The sequence below is a fragment of the Pipistrellus kuhlii genome, unplaced genomic scaffold (genome assembly GCF_014108245.1).
Source record: "Pipistrellus kuhlii isolate mPipKuh1 unplaced genomic scaffold, mPipKuh1.p scaffold_m20_p_3, whole genome shotgun sequence".
Lineage (NCBI taxonomy): Eukaryota > Metazoa > Chordata > Mammalia > Chiroptera > Vespertilionidae > Pipistrellus > Pipistrellus kuhlii.
Window position 1 is genome coordinate 13,840,921 of NW_023425529.1, and position 21,290 is coordinate 13,862,210.

The 21,290-nt window shown below is 54.3% G+C and overlaps 1 protein-coding gene across 3 annotated transcripts in view; it reads right to left on the reverse strand.

The window, feature by feature from the left end:
* Nucleotides 1-21,290, reverse strand: part of ELK3 (ETS transcription factor ELK3) — a 62,460-nt gene that overhangs the window by 12,636 nt on the left and 28,534 nt on the right. For 2 of the 3 annotated variants that reach the window (XM_036458737.2, XM_036458736.2), the window contains exon 3: nucleotides 590-1,372. The exons of the other annotated variant lie outside the window; for it this stretch is intronic. In XM_036458737.2, coding sequence (XP_036314630.1) covers nucleotides 590-1,372 — 783 coding nt within the window. The remainder of the gene's footprint in view (nucleotides 1-589; nucleotides 1,373-21,290) is intronic. 3 annotated transcript variants of the gene reach the window in all.

The following is a 21,290-nucleotide window of genomic DNA, read 5'->3' on the forward strand; positions in this document are numbered from 1 at the left end:
AGGATATTTTTCTATTGATTTTTAGAGAGTGGAAGAGCGAGGAAAAGACAGAGAGAAATATCAACGTGAGAGAAACACCGATCGGTTGCCCCCTGCCCACACCCTGACCAGGGAGGAGCCTACAACCTCGGTACGTGCCCTTGACCGGAATTGAACCCGGAACCCTTCGCTCTGCAGGCCGATGCTCTATGCACAGAGCCAAACCAGCTAGGGCTACATCTATTGTCTCGTCGACAGAAAACAAATGGCTACTTATCAAGTTCCCCCGCCAGAGAGGACGTGGCCATAAAAAATCTCATACGGCCCACATGCCTCCCCAGGTGTCCCTTGGCCCCTTCCAGCTTCCCCAGGACATCACTGGACCTGCTCCGAGGGCCACAAAGAGCAAGAAACCAGCCAAGCATCCCCTGTAGCCCGTCTCCCGCCTCGTCTCCTGTGGATACCTTGGCCTGGGGGTGGGGAAAGTAACTTCCCTTCACGTTCTCACAGGACTTTGTCACGCGGGCCCTCGGATCATCCTCTGGAGGCAAAAGGAAGGTGGTCTGGTGGCCCTTCCCGTCTCCTGAGCAGAGTCTGTCTCCGTTCTTACCTGTGCGGTGAAGAAGGCGGGGGTGAGGGATCCCGAGGGCAGGGCCGGGCTGTTGAGGGCGATGGAGCCGATGTCAGTGCCGGAGAGAACCAGCGGAGGCGCGGAGATCTCCAGGCCTTTGGGTTTTTTGGCTTTCGGGGGGAGAGACGGAGACCTGGTCTTGGAGCCCGACGACAGGTTCAAGGGCTCCAGGGAATCCGAGTCATGGCAGGCGGCCTCCAGGAAGAGGCTTCTGTGTTCTGAGGGGAGGGGCGAGTTGGGGGACAGGGACGGGGACCGGGAGGAGGAGGGCGAGGCGGACGAGATGCTGGCGGCGGCGTTTGGCAGCATTAGGGAGGAGATCTTGGCCGAGACGGACGAGGCCAGGAAGGCCTCCGACGTGGAGGGCAGGGACACCACGGGCCGGCTGGTGTGCTTGTCGGTTTTGTTGGTGACAAACCTGATGACAGTCCTGACCTCCTCCACGGGGGGGCTGTCCTCCGGCGGCTCCTCCAGCTTCTCCGTCTTGATGGCCTTGAAGGGCTCGGGTGGGTTCTGCAGGGAGTTGATGGTGAAGGACGAGTACAGGCCCGAGTGGAGGTACTCGTTGCGGCTGGTGCCCTTGAGGGCGGCCAGGCCGTGCCGGTGCGCCTCGCGGCCCTCGGGCGGCGCCTTGCAGTCCCGGTCCTGCAGCAGCAGGCTCTCCCGGCTGATCTCCAGGGCGTGGGGGTCCATCTTCAGGATCTCCGGGAAGGAGACAAACTTGTACACAAACTTCTGCCCGATCACCTTCTTGATGATGTTCTGCGGGTCACACAAAAGGAGACATGGGAAAGGTCAGTGCCCCGGCGGAATGGAGGAAGAGCTTCCTCAGAATGGGACTGTGCTGGCCCTAGCCGTGTTGGCTCAGTGGACTGAGCGTTGGCCTGTGGACGGTGGGGTCCTGGGTTTGATTCCCAACAAGGGCACACGCCCAAGTTGTGGGCTCGATCCCCAGTGGGGGCAGGGGGGGGGGGGGGCGGGAAGCGTGCAGGAGGCAGCCAATCAATGAATCTCTCTCATTGATATTTCTATCTCTCTCCCCCTCTCCCTTCCTCTCTGAAATCTATAAAAAAATATATTTTTAAAAAAGAAAGAAAGAATGGGATTGTGCTGAATACCCTGATTCCCACAGGCTGGCTACGGTGTCCTGCGGAGAGGACAAACATCGGAGGCAGAATCAGGTTTACGTTCAGGTTTGGCCAGTGACTAAAGGTGTGATCTTCGCAGGCAAACTGATTGTGTTTCCTCACCTGTGTTTCCTCCCCGCCTCAATGCAACCACAGCTGCCACTAGTGAAGCACTTACTCTGCAGCTGGCACGGCTCCTGCATTATCTCATATCGTTTTCACAGCACTCCTAAGAGGAGGGTGTTATTAAACTCCGTTTTAAAACGTAGGGAAGTAAGCTCGGAGCGCTTAAATCACCTGCACAGCCACGTGGCAGGTACGCGGTAGAGACTGCATTTCCTTCACTGTAATCCAGTATTGTCTTACCTCCCTCTGGGACGCGTGAGAATTCAATGAAATAATAATGGGAAAGCATTCTGGAAGGCATCATGGAAACGTACGTTATCATCACCAAACCCCACAATGTTTTTCTTAAATCAGGCAGCCATATCTCCCTTTTTAAATGCTCTGCCAAGAGAGCCGCTGGGGAGGGGAAGCAAACTGTCTGCTCTGCTATTTGCGGCGTTCATCCACTATCCTATGCTGCTAGTACCTGCTTCTGGCTCTCTGGTGCGTGGCTCCGGTCCAGACACAGGAGGATTTAAATGTAAACCAATAATCACTGCCGTCGTCCTCAGGCCCCCTTTGGGAGAACGGACTTCGTATGAAAAGCTGCGTTAAATCGGGACACGAGCAAACCTCTCTTAAATGCTCCCGGGGCTCGGAGGTGCTCAGGGGGGGACCAGGGTGGTCTCCCTCCCTCCGGCACGGGGAGCCAGCAGCACCGCCCTGTGGGGCAGGACTCGGTTTCCTCACAAACGACTCCTCCTGCACGTGGGTCTGAGGGAAGGTGGAGAAGAACCATCTGGGGGAGGAGAGCTTCAGAAGGAGCTCCTAGGAGTGCCCGCTGTCCCGGGGTTGGGCACAAGCTGCCTCAGTTGCTCTCACGCGGACCCTCTGGCAGGTGGAAGGTTCCACCCCTGTGACCTGAGCAGAGAGGCGAGGCGGAGGGTCATCTGCCCAAGGACCACCGAGGCCGACTGGTGCGAAAGCCCGCGCCACTTCCCATCTCCACACAGAGCTGGAGGGAATCAAAGAACCCCGCAGTGGAGGTACATCTTTTTTTTTTTCTTTCTTTTTTTTAATATATTTTATTGATTTTTTTACAGAGAGGAAAGGAGAGGGATAGAAAGTTAGAAACATCGATGCGAGAGAAACATCCATCAGCTGCCTCTTGCACACCCCTCTCTGGGGATGTGCCCGCAACCAAGGTACATGCCCTCGACCGGAATCGAACCCGGGACCCTTCAGTCTGCAGGCCCACGCTCTATCCATGGAGCCAAACCGGTTTCGGCGAGGTACATCTTTATTTAAATTGAGCCATAGCTGACATACGACACACAAATCACCCCTTCCTTTCTGCGGGGAGAACATTTAAGATGCACTGACTGTCACATGCACAACATGATTTGATACCTGCATATACTGCGACGTGATCGCCACAGTCTAGTTACTATCCCTCACCACACGTAGTCACGAAATGTTATCCTTGTGATGAGAACCTGTAAGATCTACTCTCTTAGCAACTTTCCAAGAGACAGAGAGGTGAGATTCAACTCAATTCTGATGTTCCTTTTACAGTCATAGCTTGGTATATAGCTCTTTTTTTTTTTTTTCCTTCCCTGTCGTTACATTAGGCCCTAACGATGCTAACTTGCCTGCTCTGAACTGGATCTTACATCCCAGAAGAGAACTTAGCCAGCAGTCAGAAGGGAAGGGCATACATATATACCAAGCCACCGAGATTTCGAGAAGGAATTCCTCAGGGCAGGGGTTTAAGGGAGCGACACAGGAATCCGTCCGCACCAGATGCCGGAGGCTCACCGCCGGGCACGGTGGAGTCAGAGCCGAACAATTCATTCATCGCGGCACCTGGGCCTGCCGTTGACCCCACCGAACCCCGCTTCTTCCCTCTGACCTCCTCCCACACGCAACGCCGGAGAACCTGAAAGCCACTGACCGCCTTCGGAGACATTGGCGAACTTAGCTCCACCTGGGCCCCACGGGCAGCATCCCCGTGGCGATGCCCCGGGCCTGGGAGAAACGAGCCTGCAGCTGGAAAGCGTCGAGGGAGGGCAACCTCGGTCAGTGCCACCTGACCCTGGTGAGAAGCAAGCATCCTTGCCTGGCGTGCTCCTCTGCCAAGTTCTCAACTATTTTTGTTCTTCGCTCATAACGTTCTTCTCCCCGAGGGAAAACTTCACGTTATCCTCAGCGAGGGGAGACTCATCTAAACGGAGCGAATTGTTAGAGCCTAAATCATTACACAGAGGAAAGAAGGAACTGTAGTTTGAACCATTTCTTCTGGCAGGTCTTGTAGACTGTTTTGTGGCGTTTTTAATACCAACCCTTCATTTTATGATGGGACCCAGAACACAATGTCTGAGCAGGTGTTACCTCCATAAGCAAACCGAGAAGTAATGTGGGGCTGAGATAGAAAGGATAAAAACGCCTCTCTGCCTCAAAAAAAAAAACCCGCTGGGAATGGAAAGGCATCTCGGGCAGAGAGCCGGGACTTGGTGTATCAAAAAGAAGGTAAAGAAAATAAATAAATAAATAAATAAATAAATAAATAAATAAATGCCGGGACCGGTTTGGCTCAGTGGATAGAGCAACGGCCTGCGGACTGAAAGGACTCGGTGTATCAAAAAGAAGGTAAAGAAAATAAATAAATAAATAAATAAATAAATAAATAAATAAATGAATGAATGCCGGGACCGGTTTGGCTCAGTGGATAGAGCGATGGCCTGCGGACTGAAAGGTCCCGGGTCTGATTCCGGTCTAGGGCATGTGCCTTGGTTGTGTGCACATCCCCAGTGGGGGTGGTGCAGGAGGCAGCTGATCGATGATTCTCTCTCATCGATGTTTCTAACTCTCTATCCCTCTTCCTTCCTCTCTGTAAAAAATCAATAAAATATATATTTAAAAAGAAGAAGAAGAAGAAGAAGAAGAAGAAGAAGAAGAAGAAGAAGAAGAAGAAGAAGAAGGTGGTAAAGAGTTCTGGCTGGTGTGGCTCAGTTGGCGGAGCAGGCATCCAATGCAGCAAGAGGTTCGAATCCTGATCTCGGCACATGCTCTGGTTGGGGGCTCAATCCCCAGGAGGGGGCACGCAGGAGGCAGCGGACAGATGGTTCTCTTTCACTGATTTTTCTCCCTCTCTCTTCCTCCCTCTCTCTCTCTCTCTCAAAAAAAAAAAAAAAAAAAAAAAAATTAAAAAATACATAACATATTAAAAAAATAAAGAACAACCCCTAAGGCAGTCAACTGACAAACAGATAAACAAAATGTGGCATATTCACATAATACATTCTCCAGTCGTCAAAGGAATGAAGTTCTGATACCGGTTACGACTTGGATGCTCCCAGAATGCAGTGTGTCAAGTGAAGAGCCAGACACAGAGGCCACATGTTGTACGGTTGATTCTGTTTCTATAAAATACCCAGAACAGCCCTAGCTGGTTTGGCTCAGTGGACAGAACATCGATCTGAGGACCGAAGTGTTCCGGGTTCGGTCAAGGGCCCTGATCCGGGGAGAAACCTGCATCCATTTCTCTCTGTCTTTCCCTCTCTCTTCCACTCTCTCTAAAAAAAAATCAATAGAAAAATATCCTTGGGTGAGAATTAAAAAATAATAAAATAAAATATCCAGAACAGACAGATCTATAGACAGAAAGTAGATTAATCTTCTCCTGGGTTTTGGGCGTGTGGTGGGGGCACTGAGGGGAGTCGTGGAAATGTTCTAATTCTGTGCTGATGGACGCACAACTCTGTGAACACACCCAAAGCCCCTGCATCGGGCACCTTGAATGGGTGAACTGGGAGATACGTGAGTCACACTCCAACAAAGCTGTTTTGAAAAGAGAACATGAGGAACTCCCCCTCCTACCCCCTCCCACAGCTTTATTAAGATATAAATTGACATATAACATTGTGTGCTGTGCGCTTAAGTTGTGCAGTGGGACCATCTGATGCACAAAATGACTCCCGCAGTTGGGTGAGTTAACACCTCTATCACCTCGCATAATCGCCACTTCCTTTTTGTGGGGAGAACGTTTAAGATGTCCTTACTGTCTCAGCAACTTTCAAGTATGTTCTATTGTTAACTAGAGTCTCTCCATGCTGCACCTTAGATGCCCGGAACTTATTCATGTATCGCTGGAAGTCTGTACCCTTCGATTTTTATTTTATCTTATTTTTTACAGAGAGGAAGAGAGAGGGATAGAGAGTTAGAAACATTGAAGAGAGAGAATCATCAATCAGCTGCCTCTTGCACACCCCCTACTAGGACCGGAAAAACTGGGACCCTTCAGTCTGCAGGCCGACGTTCTCAGGCGTCTTCAAACTACGGCCCGCGGGCCACATGCGGCCCGCAGAGGAGTCTGATCCGGCCCGCCAGGTTTTTTGGGCAGTGAGCGCAGCCGAGGTGTTACAGTAGTTCATATAGTCCGGCCCTCCAGCTCTCTGAGGCACCGTGATCTGGCCCCCACTTTAAAAAGTTTGAGGACCCCTGCTCCACTGAGCCAAACCAGTTTCAGCAAGTCTGTACCCTTTGACCAACCACTTCCCCAGTGTCCCCCAGTCCCCAGCCTCTGGAAACCATCAATTTATTCCGTTTCTATGAGTTTGGGTTTTTCAGATTCCACATACAGTAACATTATGCAGTATCTGTCCTTCTCTCAGTTCCCTTAGCATAGTAATCAGCAAACTCACTAGTCAACAGAGCCAAATATCAACTGTGCAACTATTAAAATTTCTTTTGAGAGCAGAAAACCTACTTCGCATGGGCCACGACGTTTCAATCGCACTGTATGTGCATATTGTGGAAGCGCTCTGTCCTGGCACCGCTCTTTATGTAAGGAAGGCCTTCCTGTGCTCAGACTTCCTATCCCAGCTCCCATGTCCGCCAATGCTCCATTCCCCCAGGGCTGACCCGCCCCAGTCGCTGGTCCCCACCAGTACCGCTACAGCCCACCCCCCCCTCTAATCTTCCACCTTTGGGGGCTCCCAGGAACGGAAGGACTCCTGTCCTCTGGTTTTGCATCTTCCCTATCTTGTCCTCTAAGTTGAGGATGGCAGCAGCTCACTAGGCGGGCAGGAAAGGTCACGCAGAAAATGATTCTGAGCAAACAGCCCAGCCCTTCCTAACCCGGCACGCCCTGCAGGGACAGAGGGGGTGGACCTTTCCGCAAGTGCCTGCTGGATCCTGTCCCGAGAGCTGCCGCTGCCTGAGTCAGTGCCTGGGTTCAAACGCCACCCCTGTCTCTTAGCAGCCACGTGCCTGTTTCCTCATCTACGAAATGGGTACAGACCTGTGGCCTGCCTCGAGGGAGGTAATTCATAGGAAGCTTGCAGCAGAAGGCCTAAGACAGCCACGCAGTGATAAGCCCACAGTATTATTTCTATTCCCTCGTGTAAATATAAACAAAACAAAGCCACCGGCTATCAGCTCCAGTGACAAATGACAGCTCAAAACCAAGCCTCCCGGAAGGCTGTGCACGCTCCTGCCGCTTTATCCGGTTCCGGGCGACGAGAGGGGCCTGGCACGGTCACATCTGGTTTACAGATCTCGACCAAGCCGGGAGACATGATGTTTTACTTAGTGGGGTTCAGACAAGAAATAGACGCAAGGCTTACAGTATGTCATGCCTGGCGTGGCCAGTGGCCTGACATCCACTGCGGAGAAAACCTCACACATTCCGATCCGTCCCGGGGGCGGAGTGGGGGGGGGCCCGCGGATGTGAGCCACCGCGGGATCCATGCGCCCCCACGTCCCGCTCCACAGTGTGCGGACACTCACCGGGCACCGGCTGGCCTCCACATCCCCGAGCTCTCGGGGCAGGAAACGGAGCACCCCAGCTCCGCGGTGGGGGCAGTGGCCTCGTCGGGCTCAGCCTCTGGGCGAGTCCCATGCGGGCTGCGGCCCTGAGTGCCTGCCACCGAGATGCTGGGGAGGGGAAGTGGGGTGGATTTATTTTGGGGCCATTCATCTCGCTGGGGTGGATACCCTATGTGAAAGGAACCAGTAGCCAGGAAGGGCAAAGGAAATTTATGGGGGGAGGGAGGGCTGGGCATACTGTACACACACATTGCAACATGGGCACTATGACCCCATTTTAAAGTTGAGGAAGTTGAGGCTCTTGGTTGGAAGTGAGGTTATACCCACTTCTCCACCCCCACAGAGCTGGGTTAAGTACTGGGAGGGCCCTCCAATGGAATACCGTGCAGCTGTGTTAGAGGATAGTCCATTGTTAACATTTGCCCATGTCTCTAAATATACATTGGGGGAGGGGGTGGAAGCACACATGGGATCTTCTATTATTTTAATTAAATAAATATACAGGGTGGGGCAAAAAATAAGTTTACTATTGTGAGTACATAAAACACAGAGGTTATTCTTTTTTGTAATTTTTTAAAAATAATTCTTTATTGTTGCAAGTATTACATACATCCCTTCTTACCCCCATCTATGTATGGCCTCGTCCACAGAGTTTATGCTTGTATTACTGTTTAATTATTGTAGTTTCCATGTGAACTGTAAACCTACTTTTGCCCTACCGTGTTTATTAAATAAAAGGAGAAAGAAAATTTTATCTCAAAAGATGTATAATAAAATTTAATGGTGGTAGGTTTACCACTGACTTGTAATTTTTTTTCCCTTATCTGCATTTTCACAGTTTTAAATACATGTTTAATATATGTATTTTACTTATCAAATTCAGACTATATATTTTCATTTCTTGGCAATGTCAGCCTCATTTTTAAAATTTTTTTTATTTGATTTTGAGAGAGAGAGGAAGGAGAGGGAGAGATGAAAACAACAAGAGAGGAACTTCATCCACTGGCTGCCTCCTGCACGGCTCCTACCGGGGATCGCAACCTGGGCATATGCCCTGACCAGGAATCGAACCAGCGACCTCTTGGTGCATAGGTCAATGCTCAATGGCTGAGCCACACCAGCTGGGCATGACGACTTCTTTTTTTTTTTTTTTAAAGTAAAAGCATCAGTCACTGGTGGAGCTGAAGTCTGAACCCAATCCTATCCAGAGCCAGAGCCGAGGCCCTTCTGTTCTGCCATCACACCCTCCCGGAAAGCAGCTGCTGCTGGCTCAGAGGCTGCTGCTCAATTCAGCCCGCCAGAACGCGCAGGCTCTGCGTGCCAGAGTGCCCGAGGGGTAGCCCAGGTGCCTGGGAAAGCAGCTTTGGGTATAGGAAGCGGAAGCATGGTCCTTGTCAGACGGGTATTTCTAGCTCCTAGGAAGGAAGGCCAGCCTTCCCTGAGGCTGTTCTTTCACCAGGAATGCAACTGCCTCTGCCCACCCACAGGTAGAGCAGGTGCCTGCTTCGATGGGATACCTTGCACGAGTTGCCAGGAACCTGGTGGTCCCATGCCAGCAGACTGAGCATCGCAAGCCCACCTCTGAGTGGGGGACATCCAAGAGGCAAGGATGACAAGAAAACAACCGGAAGCTAATGTACACACACACACACACACACACACACACACACACAGCCTGGTGAAGGCCCCAGGAGCGGCAGAGGAGCTCACAGGAGCTCAGGGAGGCGCTGACCGGCTCCTCTGAGCACCCACGGGCCTAGGAGCTGCTCACACAAGGTCACAGGCCCACATGTGACGTGGGCTGACCTGGGTTCAAATCCCAGCTTCTCTCCTCACCATGACCATGGGAAGGGTATAGAACGTCTGCAGGCCTCCGTTTGCTCACTTCCATAAGCAAAATAAAGATGCCTCACTGGGTAGTTTTTTCTAAAAGAACAACTTGCTCTTAGTAGTGGTATAATTATTTCTATTCTCCTATGTCAGTGCCCAGTTCACGTAGGTCCTCAAAACGTGACCCAGTGGAATTTCCCTCAGCAAGCGATGATGTCACTGCAGAGCACCCTCATTGTTCACACGGCCTTTCCATTGCATTTAGCCTTCAAGGCATCTATCGATAAATTCCTTCCCCGGCACCTGACTTAACCGTTTATCGAAGGTTACGCACCTTCTCCTGTAAGCCCTCACCACTCGGATGCCCACTTTCCAGCGGAGGGACCCCGGGCTCCCAGCTGCGTCCCCAAACTGGTAGGTGAACTCAGGCTGCCAGCTTCCCAGCCAACGCCCTGTCTCCAGCGCCTCCTCCGGGTCCCCTCCCAGACCGCGGGCTGACTCACCCTTTCCCGACACAAACCCCGACTGTCCTCCCTCCAGAGTCAGAACAAGTCCTCACTGTAGGAGTCAGGCTCCGAGCTCCTCCCCTTTCACAGGCCAACGTCCTCTCCACAAGCACGGAGGATGCTTCCCTGTGGAAGGCTCCTTGCGAGGCTCAGAGGAACAGGAGAGGAAGTGAATCCGGCCTCTGACCCCATCACCCCACCTCCCACCCCCCCACCCCTGGACCTCCAACGGGTGCTGGCCCTGGCGGTGGCAGCCCCTGCCCCCTCACCCCACCCCACCCCCCGCCGCCCGGGCCAGCCCCTGCCTCCTGCACCCCCAGCCTCCTGGGCCCGAGGGGACACGGAGCGCTGGCCGGCAGCAGAGGGCTCTGCTAGGAGCTGGCTGTGGGCAAGGCTCACCCCACACCTGCCGCCCTACAGAGCAGCTATGAGAGGGCTCCGGGGCCCATCACTGGATCGGCCTCTCCCTGGGGCCGCCTTCCCCCGGGCAGTGAGGGGAACTATGGGTGCCCTCCCAAAATCCACTCCCCTCAGATCCTCAGAAGGTGACCTTCTTTGGAAATAGGGTCTTTGCACATGGGATCCGTTAAGGATGCCGGGATGGATCCGGCCACAGTTAGGGTGGCACTCGATCCCATGAGTGGCATCTTTTTCTTTTCTTTTTTCTTTTTTTTAACGTATTTTATTGATTTTTCACAGAGAGGAAGAGAGAGGGACAGAGAGTAAGAAACATCGATGAGAGAGAAACATCGATCAGCTGCCTCCTGCATACCCCCCACTGGGGATGTGCCTGCAACCCAGGTACATGCCCTTGACCGGAATCGAACCCAGGACCCCTCAGTCCACAGGCCGACGCTCTATCCACTGAGCCAAACCAGTTTCTGCCATGAGTGGCATCTTTATAAGAGGAAAGGACACAGGGACTCCGTGAAGAGGCCATGTGAAGACAGAGGCAGGACCCACCGGAAACCGGAGGCCAGGAAGAACCTGCCCCCAGAGCCTTGAGAGGGCACACAGCCCTGCCCACACCTTGACCTCAGACTTCTGACCTCCAGGACTGAGAGAATAAACGTGTGTGGTGGTTTTGTTTTGTTTTGTTTTGATAAATACATTTTTATTGATTTCAGAGAGGAAAGGAGAGGAAGGGAGAGACAGAAACATCCATGATGGGAAGAAATCATTGACCGGGGCTGCCTCCTGCATGCCCCCTACTGGGGATCAAGCCCACAAATCCGGGCACGTGCCCTTGACTGGTATCAAACCTGGGCCCTTCAGTCCACATACTGACACTCTATCCACTCAGCCACGCTGGCCAGGGCGAACGTGTGTTGTCCTGAGCCACCGTGTGTGCGGGGCTTTGTCACAGAGGCTCCCAGGAAACGTACCCCCTCAAACCTGCTTGTTAGCAGCGTCCCGAGGGCTCCGCCTGCTGTCACGATGCCAGAGGCGCTGGGCTGGGCGAAGCCCGGGCTGCAGGTTTAATTTTGGAGCGTGCACGCCCGCACAGACACCCACTCTCACCCCACTTCCAACTTCTAAGAATAGCGTGCCGCAGGAACGGGCTCCAGCCCCGGCTCCCGGGGGAGGGTTCCCTGTGGTTTGGGCTGGGACCTCTGTCTGCCCTGGCACCGCAGGGCGGGCTGCAGCGGGAACCCGCCTCCACACCCCCTGGCGTGAAATCACCGCAGCCGACGCCAGGCGCCTGATGGGACCCTCTGCCCCGGGGGCTCGGGATGGAGGTAAGCAGCATTTTTCCTCCCTCGCTGAACCCGCCCGACTCTCTTTCCACATCCAAGAGTATTTTTACTCAAGGCCTCTGGAGCGTTAGTAAAATAAAACTGAAAACTGCTCCCCCGAAACGTCCTCCTCTGCTGTTCCTGCCAGGCAGGGAGCCGCCAGCAGCGGACTTCCAGTTTGGAGCCGCCACCTGCCACCCGGCAGATGGCTGGGGGAGTCAGAGCTACAGGTGACGGGGGACCGTGCTCTCAGCACCTGCCATCTGGGTCCTCACTCCCTCAGAGAGGGCCAGGCGGGCAGGATGGCTGGTTAGGTGCTGCCAGCAACGACATCCTAAGATGATAGACTTCCTTCTGTGCCACAGAGCAGTATGTCTGCTCACCTACCTCCCTCCCCCCTCACTGGGCACCAGGCCCCAGGCCGCAGAGATGCTGACATAAGAAAGAAGGGGGCCGGCCAGTGAGTGGGGCACCAGCGGAACAGTGGAGCAGAGAGGGTGTGAGGATGAGCTGGGCGGCAGGCACCAGCGGAGCCCTGGAGCAGAGCGGGCGTGAGGAGGAGCTGGGTGGCCTGCCGGAAAGGCAGAGGGCGCGGTCAGGCAAAGATGAGGTCCCGGTAGATGCGAGTGAGGGCTGCAGGGCAGGGGGGACCCAGGTGGTGCAGGGAGTTTGGACTCTTTCCCAGCGGCCACCGGGAGCCACACTCCAACCTGGTTTTCTTGAGGAAGCGTCACCTGGCCAAATGGAAGTCTGGGGTGTTCGGAGGCCCCCAGAGCCGTCGCCTCCTGTGTTCAGCTGGCTCTGAGGGTGCCGCTGGGAAGTGTTCTCCTGTCATATTGAACAACATACACTGGGGGGCTGGCCTCCTCTCTCTGCCTGCCCCAGGGTAATAATCAGCACTATCAGGAATATGGGGTTCAGGTTTGGGCCCACGGCTCCGTACCTAGGTGATCCTCCAGCTTCATAATCCTGAGCATGGCCTTGGGGGTTGGGGGTTTGGGGAGGGGGGGGTCAAGACTCCTAGGTGGGAAGCTCTGCCGCTTACCAGCTACGTCGTCTCGGATCTGTTACTTCACCTCTCTGGGACTCAGTATTCCCATCTCTAAAATGGGCCCATGACCAACCACGGCGATGGGCACGTGAGCTCAGACCTGGGGCAGGAACAGAGACAGCTGTGGCTGGAGCCCAGGCGGGAGGCGGGGAGGAGCAGCAGGGCCAGGGGGCAGAAGGTGGGCAGCGGGCGGTGGGCTGTGAAGGTTCGTGCTGTCAGCGTGCGGACACAACCACCATCACGTCCTGCAGCCAGGAGCCCAGAGAGAAGCAGGACCGCGTGTGCGGGCGCCCCGGTGTGGGCTGGGGCCGCAGCCTGATGTCAGCGGCATTGGCCAGGCTGTCCGAGCGCTGGCAGCCGAGCGCCTAGCACGGCAGCCTCACCCATCGTGGGGGGGGGGGGGTACTCTCAAGGCTCAGGCTGTTTCTTAGCAACTGCCCATTGGGGCGGGGGAGGGGGGGAACGCTGAGTGCCATGGGGACGCTGGCTTGGAAGCCTGAGCGAGGCCCCCTGCAGGCTCTCCCCCGGGTCACGGGATGAGCCTGGAAGAGCTCCACGCGGCCGCCAGCTCCCCGTCGGGTCTCCAGGCGGCTCCCGGGGCCAGAGGCTTGCAGAGCGGCCCTGGCTCTCTCCCCGGGCCCCAGGCGGAGCGCAGTTGCCATCTGTTATGCTTCAGACCATCCGAGTTGCTGACATGACATGGGGGGCGGCGGCGGCGGGGAGAAGACACCCCACAAAGCACGTGTAAACCCGGGGCTGGGCCCACACACAGCATCCCGGATGGAGTCCAGGAGAGATGGGTCTGCTTTGCAGCCATCACAGGCGGTTCTGGGAAGTTCCGGGATAGAAATGCTTGCGGCGGGATTTGTGTTCTTTCTCCACCCTGACCGTCACATACATCCTTCTGCCTTTGCAAAATGTATTCGGGGGGGAATTAAAACATTCTGCCCGGGCCCGGCTCCCTGGCACAGGCAGTCGCTATCAGGTGGGTAACGTTCACGCCAACATCCTCCCGTCGAGACGGCGCACCCGACTGTAAGTGAACTATCCAGTTCGGCTAAGGAGGGGACGCCTTCTTCTTCCAGGAATATGCTGCCAGCGGCGGCTCTGTCCTGATTGCTCTCCCCCTCAACCCCTTCCTGTTAAAACCAAGACTGTTGGGTACAGCGTGAGAAGGAGCGGGGGCGTTGCTATGGAGACGGAGGGTTTTTCTTCATCATCATCGTATCAACATTTCAATCTCCCCACACGGGAGGGGAGCTGGCAAGCCTCCCCGCCTCCCCACCGAGAGGAGCCTTCCCTGCCAACGAGGAGGACAAAGGCTCTGTTGGACGCTGGGCCCGAAAGAGGATGAGAGATGGTGTGAGCTTCCAGGTCTCCTTCGGTGGCAGCAGAAACCCGAGAGCCCTGGCTTCCGCGTCTGTGAGCACAAGACGGGAGCTGGGCACAGGCAAGAGGCAGGCGGACGCCAACGTTTTCCTCCTCTGCCCCCTAAGGCAGGGCTAGAGAGGTGTATGCAGGCCCCAATGCTGGGCGGCCCCAACTCTGCCAGCAGAGAGAGATGGACTTGCGGGAATTGGCCAGAAAGATCAGGGACACGATCGATGCCGAGGAGGCCAAGGTTTTTATTTCTGAGATGCAGATCTGATCAGGGCATCCCCCTGCTTATAGCCCTTCATTAGCTCTCCGCTGCCCTCGCCCTAAAGCTCCAACTCTTTGGCATGAGGCACCCCATTGCTCCATCTCCCACCCAAATCTTCCACATCCCTCTGCTCCCCCCCCCCTCGCTCCCTAAGTAAGTCCTCCGAGGCTGAAGAGTCAAACGCCTCCCTGCCTTAGCACATGCTGTTCCCTGGCCTGGTAGATCCTTTCCCAACGTTTCCCAGCCTGGTACAGTCACCCTCATTCCTCCACATCGGGGTCCGGGGCTCCTGGTGGCCTTCACTCCGCCTCCCCGCCTCTCCTGGAAGATGCTGGAATCACGACCCAGCCGGCGTTTGATACCTCACGCTCTGTTACAGATGGTTGGCATGTCTGTCTCCCGGCCAGGAGCTGAGCAGCTCGAGGGGAGTGGGTATGTTTGAGAAGGAATGGCTCAGTGATGGGAGAGAAGGCGGAGGCGAAAGACCAGGGCCAGATTGAGAGATTGAAACACCAAGTCCATCCCATGTTGTTAAGGAGCAAAGAAAAGTTGTTAACATACTCATCAGTAAAACCTCTGAAAGAGATCTTTATCGGGCCAAAACCGGTTTGGCTCAGTGGGTAGAGCGTCGGCCTGCGGACTCAAGGGTCCCAGGTTCGATTCCGGTCAAGGGCGTGTACCTTGGTTGTGGGCACATCCTCAGTAGGGGGTGTGCAAGAGGCAGCTGATCGATGATTCTCTCTCATCGATGTTTCCAACTCTCTATCCCTCTCTCTTCCTCACTGTAAAAATTCAATTATTAAAAAGGGGGTCTTTATTGGGTTATCAAAGTGCCTTCTGGAAGAGTCTATTTAAACTTAAGGAAAAACACACACCCTACCCTCAAATTCAACCCGTCAGAACCTCAATGAACAAACCCACCTCTGAAGGCAAGGGGCGGCGATGGCTGTTGGGGAAGGAGTGACGGAAACGCTCAGGCACAAATGGCACATCCCATCAGGTCTGCACCGGCTCTGCGGTCTGCCCCTCGTGGGCTCAGACTCAGGCGTCCTCCCATGAGCCTGCATGTCTCCAAGCTAACCGGGGGCCTTCCGTCCATGCCCAGGCATAAAGCAAATGGGCATCCAGGGCTGGGCATCGCTCCTTTGCTGCAGTTTATTCGGGTCTGCCCAGCAGGCTCTCCAAAATCGAAGTGGGGGAAGCAGCCCTTGGTGGTGCTCGGCTGCAAACCCCAGGCCGCCCCGCCTCCCCTGTGCCTGGGCAGTGAGCAGCCACAGAAACGCAGGTGGGCAGGGAACCTCAGAGGCCGGTGCAGGGTCTCCTCGCCACCGCTGACCCAGGGCTGCAGCCACCAGGCTCCGCTTGGCTTCCCATCTACCTCCGAGGCAGGTCTCGGCATCGTCACCCGTTCCCTCCCTGAAGACCCAGCACCGTGCTTGACACCCGGTAGGCAGCCTGGGACGGGCCTGTCACAGAGTCCAGTTCCATCCCTGCTGTGGACTCTAGCTGCTGCCTCCGTCATGAGGAGCAGCTTTCCCCGAGGATTTGCTGGATCGAACCATCATCTCCAAGGTGCACCCCCGCCCCCCAACTCTGTGTGCAGTTCTGAAAAGCTAAATGGAAATCCGGCAGCATGTGAACTAGAGGTATGTGTTACGGGTAGAAGGATGCCCCTCCCCTTAAAAAAAAAAAAAAAAAAAAAAGAAAGAAAGAAACGGGGAAGTCCTAACTCCCATATCTGTGACTGTGACCTTTGGAAAGAGGGTCTTTGCTGATGTAACCAATTTAAAGGTGAGGTCATGCCGAAACCGGTTTGGCTCAGTGGATAGAGCGTCAGCCTGCGGACTGCAAGGCCCCAGGTTCAATTCCAGTCAAGGGCAGGTACATTGGTTGCGGGAACATCCCCGATAGGGGGTGTGCAGGAGGCACTTGGTTGATGTTTCTAGCTCTCTATCCCTCTCCCTTCCTCTCTGTAAGAAAATCAATGAATTTTTTTTTTTTTTTTAAGATGAGTCATTAGGATAGACCCTAATCCAACAGAGCTGGCTTCGTTATAAGAGGAAAATTTGAAGACCGAGGCACACAGGAAGAACGCCGTGTGAGGACAGAGGCCGGGACCAAAGCAATGCAGCTACTGGCCAACCTAAAGCACCAGGAGCCAGGGAGAGGCAAGGACGGGTCCTACCCAGAGTCTCAGGCCACAGCCCCCCGACACGAGGATCTCAGGCTTCTGGCCTCCAGCAATGAGACAAGAAATATCTGCTGTTGCAAGCCACACACTCCGTGGTCATTTGTTACAGCAGCCCTCGGAAATTCATACTGTACAATGCACATGTTTAACTGTAACCCACACTCATCACATTTAATCCTACACAAATCGACAAGGGGAGGCGCTGTTATGATGCCCGCTTTCCGATGGATGAACTTCGGCTCAGAGACCCGGGGACAGGGGACACTCGGAAAAGATGGGGACTCGCTCCAACTGGGGTGCGCAGAACAGTGTGCACTTTGGTTCAGAGGGGCAAGGAAGAGTCACTTAAGTAGGAAAACATCTTCGTATCTAAATTTTCAGAACAGTCTTCATAGACTAAAATAAGCTACTGGGCCCAGCCGATATGACTTAGGCAGTTAAACATCGACCCAGGAACCAAGAGGCCACCAGTTCAATTCCAGGTCAGGGCACATGCCTGGGTGGAGGGCTCCATCCTCAGTGGGGGACCTGCAGGAGCAGCCGATCAAAGATGTTCCTCTCTCGTTGATGTTTCCCTTTCTCTCTCCTTTCCTCTCTCTCTCAAAATCAATAAAAATATTTTTTCTATTTTTTTTATTTTTTAAATAGGATATTGGGTAAAGAAATGGTGGCTATGCCTCTTCAGTCATTGACAAGCACAACCCAGCGCTCCTCTCTGTGTGGTCCAGAGCAGGAAGGCAGGCAAGGTCCCCCTTTCCCCTTTGTACCTGCCTGAGCTTTTCCGATCAGCGATACAGGACACATCATCTCTACAATGACTCTGGGCAATCTTTCTGGCACCTGATGTGCCTATGTTCTCAGCTGATGGGTGAACTGAGCTAATGCCCAGCACAAGCCCACGGTGCAGACTCTGTTACAACCCATTTTACCAAAAAGGAAGCCGAGAGTCAAGAGAGATTCGGTGAAGCACCCAGTCAGAGCTGGATTCAAACCCCGACACTCCAGCCCAGAGTTCACGCTACTGACGGCCCTGCTGGAGGAGGAGGAAGGGGAAGGGAGAGCGATTTTGGGAGCAGCGATGATTCAAGTGCCTCAGCCCAGCCTGACACTATCAGCCCATCCGTCACCCTCCTCCGACGCCTTCGCCAAGTTCCGCCCGTATTTTCCACTCCTTTTCTCGACCCATCTCCAGTATTCCGGAATGAGCTAAAAATACAACGTATACCGTATAAAAATAATGGCACGCTCACGCTGTGGCAGGAACACTTCCCTATTAGGACAAACCCGGGGATGTGCAATTTCAGCCAAGAGCGAGGAGATGGTGGCTCGCAAATGACAGAAAAACACAACAGGAAGAAAGAGCACAGCTGTCAAGGTAGGGAGTCACCTTATTTACAGCCAGAGCACAGCAGGTCTGGAGTAAGTGTCAGGGGAGGAGGGCGAAGGCAGAGGGGAGGGAGAGGAGGGGGGAGGGAGAGGAGGGAGAAGAAGACAGTAAATGGCTGAAGCACACGTGCGGTGCACCGTGGGGCACACCAAGTGGCCAGGGGCCTCACACTCACAAAGACCCTCCTCGAGTCCGTCTCTTAGGGGAAAGCCCGGGGCCATTTAAGATCGCCATTTTTGTGGGTCAAAAATGGTCAGACGTTAGCAATTTCATATGGCTCCATTTACACACAGAGTGAATTGGGCAAAACTGAAAGAGGTATTCACCTCGAACGTGACATACAGGGTACTTTTTGTGACCTTCTTTTGCTGTTTCTCCTCCTCCTTCTCCTCCTCCTCCTCCTCCCTCTCCTCACCCCCCTCGCAGCCTGTCCTCTCTCCTCCTCCACCCTCCACCCCCTCCTCCCTCTTCATCTCACTTTAAACTAAGCCAGGAGTTTAACCGTCACTCTTGTTCATCACTTGGGAATATTTCAGGAGGAAGAGGAAAACAGCCATGTGTACATATGTGTACACTGTGTATGCACACCCTTGCACTGTGTATCCGCACATGGGCACACAGGTCCATGGCTGGACACAGGGCGCCTTCGCCAGGGCCAAGCCTGCGACATGCAGGACGAGAGCTGCCCCTGCGCTCCCCATCAGCGCCAGCAGCTGCTCAGAGGTCACCTGGCCAGGCCTCCCGCTGAGCCCCAGCAGGACAGGGAAGGGGCAGTGTCAGGGAGCGGGATCCCCGGCCTCAGGTGCAACCTGACACCCTGTGTGCAATCGATGTTTCCGTGTTGAAGTGCTTGATCATCAAAAACAAATGTCTAAGGCTGCGGCCAAAACCGGTTTGGCTCAGTGGATAGAGTGTTGGCCTATGGACTAGAAGGTCCCAGGTTCGATTCCGGTCAAGGGCATGTACCTTGGTTGTGGGCATGTCCCCAATAGGGGGTGTGCAAGAGGCAGCTGATCGATGTTTCTCTCTCATCAATGTTTCTAACTCTCTATCCCTCTCTGTGAAAAATCAATAATATATACATATATATATATGTTTGTTTGTTTTTGTTTGTTTTTTAATGTCTAAGGTTGCAATCCACTTGGCGATGCCTGACGGCCCTCCTGGAACTCAGGAGATTCAGAGGCAAAAGGAAGGAAAGGCCCAGAAGGTGGGGCGTGGGCCTTTGGCCTGGGACGTGGGTACCCTGGCTCCCGGCTTCCTGGCTGCAGGACCGCGGGCATGTTTCTCAGCAAAGCCCTGCATCCTCACTGAGAAAGGAGACGATGCCAGAGGGGCCATCTTGGGGCTGTTGTAGTTTCAGAGAGAGGAGGGTGGGGAGCCCTGAGCCTGGTGCCTGAGACACAAAGTGCCAAAACGTGCCGGTGACAGTGGCCTCTGACATGGCTTTCTCTAGAGATTGAAACACCTGCTCCGGGGAGACCAGGGGTGGTCTCTGCAGCAATAGCTGTGCCCGTCTTTTCACGTCACTGCCAGCCCACGATCTCCCTTCCCGCTGATGGCCCCGGGTCCTCAGCCCCAGCGTCCAGAGGCGAAACCCAGGCCCAGACTCCCTTCCTCTGACACCTTAACTTAAAACAATTACTTCTTTCTAAAGCCTCAGGCTCTCGGGCGCCCTGCCAGCCGGCGAGACGGCCGTTTTCCCCCCGAGGGTCCCAATGCCCAGGGTGTGTGCGACTCAGGACCTGGGTCAAAATTGCAAAACAACAGACCGTCTGCCAGGCTTGCAGGCAGCGCCTTCGCGACAAGTGCTTTCCACCTCTTCAGAGGACCCTGCACGGAGCCGGGACGAATCACCTGCCACCCTAAAGGAAAGCACCTTGAACCCTGCAGTGCCACAGTCACGTGCCTTTACAACAGCATGAGGGAACCTTTATAATTAGCGATGCCTCCACTTCCTGGAACGTGTAATCCTTCGGTCCTGAATTCCAAAGCGGTTGGCAGGAGGAATCGTTAAATAAAATAACATTCATCCTGTCACCCCAGATCCGGAACCAATACTTAAATCAGTTTTTCATTCGCCTTTGGACGTGAGCGGTAAAACCAGAACAGAAGCTCTCCCTCATTAAGGCTAAGTCTTTCTGTCGATGAGGTTACATGGTCAGCAGCGACACAGCCCGACAGAAATGGTCAACAATTCTGGGTCTGAAGAGGCTGCCGCTAAAGAGCAATGCTTTTTCCAGAAATGATTAAAACGCACAACTATCCTGGCTCTGGCAACGATGCTGTGACTTAAAAAGGAATGTGACCCAAACCGGTTTGACTCAGTGGATAGAGTATCAGCCTGTGGACTGAAAGGTCCCAGGTTCGATTCCGGTCAAGGGCATGTACCTTGGCTGCGGGCACATCCCCTGTGGGGGGCGTGCAGGGGGCAGCTGATCGATGTTTCTGACTCTCTATCTCTCTCCCTTTCTCTCTGTAAAAAAATCAATTGAAATATATAGATAGATAGATATAGATATATAGATATATAGATTTTTTTTTTAAGGAACTTGATTTTTCTTCACATTAGGGAACTTTCAAAGTCCATATACCAAGCGTTGTTTTAAGCAAGCATGTCAAACTCGCAGGCAACGGGCCGCACGACTCCTTTTAATAAATGAGGTTTGCGGCCCGCTGGCCTCGAGTCTTACAAAACTTTTAAGTAAGCCCGACCACATGACACTCGCTTCGTCTTCCCAGGGATCCTGAGCCAGGACTGGCCGAATCCCAGTTTATCAACGATGAGGACACAGAGGCGCCGAACCAAACGCCCACGCTACCATCCCCCCAGGAAAGGCCCGGGTGCGGGAACTACACGCCAGATGAGATCAACAGACTTTCTCCCGTTTAACCTGCACCCTGTCACCCCGGCCACCGTGAGGGAAGCCCCACAACCTGCCCACATCGAAGTTCTGTAGCTCACAAAGTCCTGCCGCGACTGCCGGTGACGATGCAGACGGCACAGAACCGGACCTGCGGTCACGCCCTAAGGGATTCTGGGAGCGGAAATCGCCATCGCTGTTTTTCTCAAAAAACACACACACAAAACAACCCGAAGGGCATACATCGCCTCTCCCTGGCTTTCCGACAGGCCTCACAGTGCCCGGTGACGTGCTTTCAGCCGTGGACCACGGAGGGGAGCGGGTGCTCACCTCCCCCCACCCCCCCCCCCTCCCCCCTCCCCCTCCTCCCCCCCTCCCCCCTCCCCCTCCCCCCTCCCCCCTCCCCCTCCCC